Source organism: Euphorbia lathyris, chromosome 1, assembly GCF_963576675.1.
Source record: "Euphorbia lathyris chromosome 1, ddEupLath1.1, whole genome shotgun sequence".
Taxonomy (NCBI): domain Eukaryota; kingdom Viridiplantae; phylum Streptophyta; class Magnoliopsida; order Malpighiales; family Euphorbiaceae; genus Euphorbia; species Euphorbia lathyris.
In genome coordinates, this window is record NC_088910.1 from 81,352,195 (window position 1) to 81,355,773 (window position 3,579).

General features: G+C 32.5%; 1 protein-coding gene across 1 annotated transcript; it reads left to right on the plus strand.

The window, feature by feature from the left end:
* Positions 1-397: 397 nt before the first annotated feature.
* Positions 398-3,263, plus strand: LOC136218505 (ALA-interacting subunit 3-like). The gene is made up of 8 exons (XM_066005410.1): positions 398-473; positions 777-835; positions 1,136-1,210; positions 1,304-1,420; positions 1,505-1,575; positions 1,803-2,103; positions 2,786-3,075; positions 3,209-3,263. Exons 1-8 carry the CDS (start codon positions 398-400, stop codon positions 3,261-3,263), a joined length of 1,044 nt encoding a protein of 347 aa, XP_065861482.1.
* The last annotated feature ends 316 nt before the right edge of the window (positions 3,264-3,579 follow it).

The window sequence follows — 3,579 nt, forward strand, 5'->3', positions numbered from 1 at the left end:
AAATAAAACAAAGATAGATGTGTTTTTACAGAGATTGGATCAGAGGAAGTGGTTTGGAAGGGGCCTAAAAAAACCAACAGAGAACGGTATGGTTTTGGTAAACATGGAGGAGAGAAATAAGGGATACCATGGAAATAAGGAGAAGAGTTAATTTTTTTAATAATTAATAGATTTTAAATTTAGTAAATTAGAGAAAATTTATGAAAATTGACGGAATGCTCAGCCATGTCAGCCAAAACAAAATAAAATTTTCATCCAAAGAACACAAGATAACTGAAAAGCAAAAGCCAATAAATAACTAAAAGAAAAAAAGGAATATAACTGACATCAAATCAAAATAATAATTAAAAAAGAGAAATATTCCTTTCCTTCATCGGAATAGACGGTGGTGAAAAAAATGGTAGGAGAAACAAACTCCAGTGGTGACGCCAATGAAGCCACTCCTACGAAAAAGAATTCTAAGAAACCTAAATGTATTTTGTTCTCTTTGTCTTTCGCATTCTATTTTCCTATATCTTTAATCATTCATTTGCCCTTTATATGTTAATGCCTTGTATCATATCTTCTGGATCACAAACCTTTTTTTTCTGAAATATGCTGTGTGCATTGCTTGTTTGGCTTGGAATTTGATGGTTTCACCTGTTGAAATGTAGGTCTTACCGAATTTAATATTATTTTTCCAGAATCGAAACAACTTCTATATATTTTGAGCTCCTTTTTTCTTTAAATTCTTTTGGAATGAAGGATTTGATCATTTTTGTTCTTCTTGGGTGCAGATTCTAGGTTCACGCAGCAAGATCTTCCTGCATGTAAACCCATTCTTACTCCAGGATGGGTATAACACCTATAAACTATCAGGACAAGGGCGAATTTTACCCCTAAGGTTACTGGGGCATATCAAAATTTATCTTCATTGTACAAAGCGGCGAAATGTTGCTTCCCTGTTAGAAATCCCAACTCAAATTTACCCCTTTAATGGCTAGATTTCTATCATGGGAGCAACACTGGATATGGATAAAATTGGTCTTCTTCAATAACCCTCGGGGGTAAATATTGGCCCTTATACCAAAATTTTATGAGTTTTCTTATTGTGCTTATTCTATTTATTTGTTATATAATTCAGCTTTGGTTTCAGGTAATCACAACATTTGTTTGTGTTGCCATAATCTTCATCCCTATTGGTCTTGTGTCCTTGTTTGCATCACAACATGTAACTTAACTTCTTTTTCAGTCAATTCCAAGTTTCTTATATGATCTATGCCCTTTGTTATTGTAAGTAACTTGTTATTTTGGCAACAATTAGGTAGTGGAAATTGTGGATCGTTATGACAAAGATTGCATTCCTCCTAAGTACACAAATGAAGCTCTTCAATACATTCAGAGCAGTAACACCAACAAGACTTGTACCAAGACTTTAAAAGTTAGACAAATTTCCTATAACTTGATGTACTCTTGTCTTTCTTTCACTATACAAAAAAAGAAATTGATGAAAGCTGTTTTTCAGGTTCCAAAACTAATGAAAGGTCCTATTTTTATCTATTATGAGCTAGATAACTTCTACCAGAACCATCGTCGGTAAGTAGGAGCAGTGTTTACTACCTCTTTCTCATATGTTTTTTAGCATTATTTGATTCAATTGTTCGTATCTACTAGCTGTTTACTATTTACTATTACTGGTAGCTGGTAGAAATTAACCGATCTTGCTTCTAAAATAAATAGTTATAATGATTTGTTTTTCAATTCTAACTAAACACTTCTATTCTATTATTATCATGTAGTGACATGTAAAATATGTTTTTCAGATATGTAAAAAGTCGTAGCGACCAACAACTAAGGAGCAAAGCAAGCGAGACTGATACATCTCATTGTAAACCTGAAGCTGTAACATCAAGTAATGCTCCAATTGTTCCTTGTGGACTTGTTGCATGGAGTTTGTTCAATGATACATATGGATTTTCAGTTAAGGACCAGGATTTACAAGTCAATAAAAAAAACATAGCATGGAAAAGTGACCAAGATTATAAATTTGCTTCTGATGTTTATCCTAAAAATTTTCAAAATGGAGGCTTAATTGGAGGTGGAAAACTTAATTCAACCATCCCTGTATGCTTCTCTATCTCTTTATCCGTTCATTTTCATTGGGATAAGGGTTAAATTTGCACCTAAGATTATTGGTGAAGATCAGTTTTATCCTATCATACGAAATGGCCTTGTGATGCCTCTATAAAAGGAACTCTAGTTTAATTTTATTCTATGATAGAAATTATAGCTCAAGTTTACCCTTTCTCTAAGTAAATTCTAATGAATATTACTGATGTAATCCATTGAAAAAGGGTAAAAATGAGCTAATGTTTTTTTACCAACGGGCAACGTTGGGCGGTGTCGTAGCACTGGAGTAAAATTGATGGTCTCTAATAATTTTAGGGACAAATTTAACCATTATCCCCATTTTCTTTTTTAAGTTTCTTGTTCTAATATTTTTGTCTAATATGCTTCCTATAGAATATAAGGGTTAATTTAGCTTTCAACTGGCTTGTAGGATCAATTTGCTCGAGTTTCAACTTGGCATTTTTAGCCAAATATGTCCAAAATGAAGGTGCCAACATGTGTTAAAACCAAAGCAACCATATGCTGATATGTGTTACGTTTGGACTAAGTTGAATAAAACTGCCAAGTTGTGGATAAGTGTGTCCTGCAAGCCAAGTTGAAAGGCCAAATTGAGTTTATATTATTCACTTTAGTTGTATTTGTGATAAATTGAAGTATTGGTTTTGCATGAAAAAAGCTGAGTGAACAAGTAGATCTTATAATTTGGATGAGAACAGCAGCATTGCCAAACTTTAGAAAACTTTATGGAAGGATAGAGCTAGACCTTCAAGCAGATGATGTAATTACAGTGAATATAGAAAATAACTACAATACATATAGTTTTGGAGGGAAAAAGAAGCTTGTTCTGTCAACTACAAGTTGGATAGGAGGCAAAAATGATTTCTTGGGCCGAGCATATATTACTGTTGGTGGATTCTGCTTGTTCCTTGCAATAAGCTTCATAATTGTTTATGTCATCAAGCCAAGGTATATTTCTATATCCATACTACTTTTCCAATTAAATCGATCCAAACCTCAAGTTAACAATATTGGACTAATAATATTATCAATTTGTTCTATACTTCCATTCCATTTCATCTGAGTTTAAATATGTTTGCAGGCCTCTTGGTGATCCTACCTATTTGTCTTGGAATAGAAATCCAGGAGGGATATGAATTTCGAATTTAAAGATGTGTTTTTGTTGCCACTCAATTAGCTATAGCTTAAGTACACTTTTATTGTTCTAGTTTCAGACAGATCCATAACTCTTAATAGTAAATCAATTTTGGCTTTTACCTTTATAAATTTTGTTATGGTTTCCAATAGTATGACTTTTTTTTGTCTTTAATATTTTTAGTATTAGGGTTTCGATAAAAAAAAAAACATTTTTAGTATTATCACCAAAATTGTAAAAAATGCTAAGCATTATTCGGGCAGATAGGCCTCGGAGATTAATTGAACTTTTATTGTTATATTATTTTTAAAACTAAA

Coding starts and splice junctions, on each gene's coding strand:
- LOC136218505 (XM_066005410.1), top strand. CDS start 398: ATGGTAGGAGAAACAAACTCCAGTGGTGACGCCAATGAAGCCACTCCT. Junction 1,211..1,303: donor CCTTGTTTGCATCACAACAT/GTAACTTAACTT, acceptor GGCAACAATTAG/GTAGTGGAAATTGTGGATCG. Junction 3,076..3,208: donor GTTTATGTCATCAAGCCAAG/GTATATTTCTAT, acceptor ATATGTTTGCAG/GCCTCTTGGTGATCCTACCT.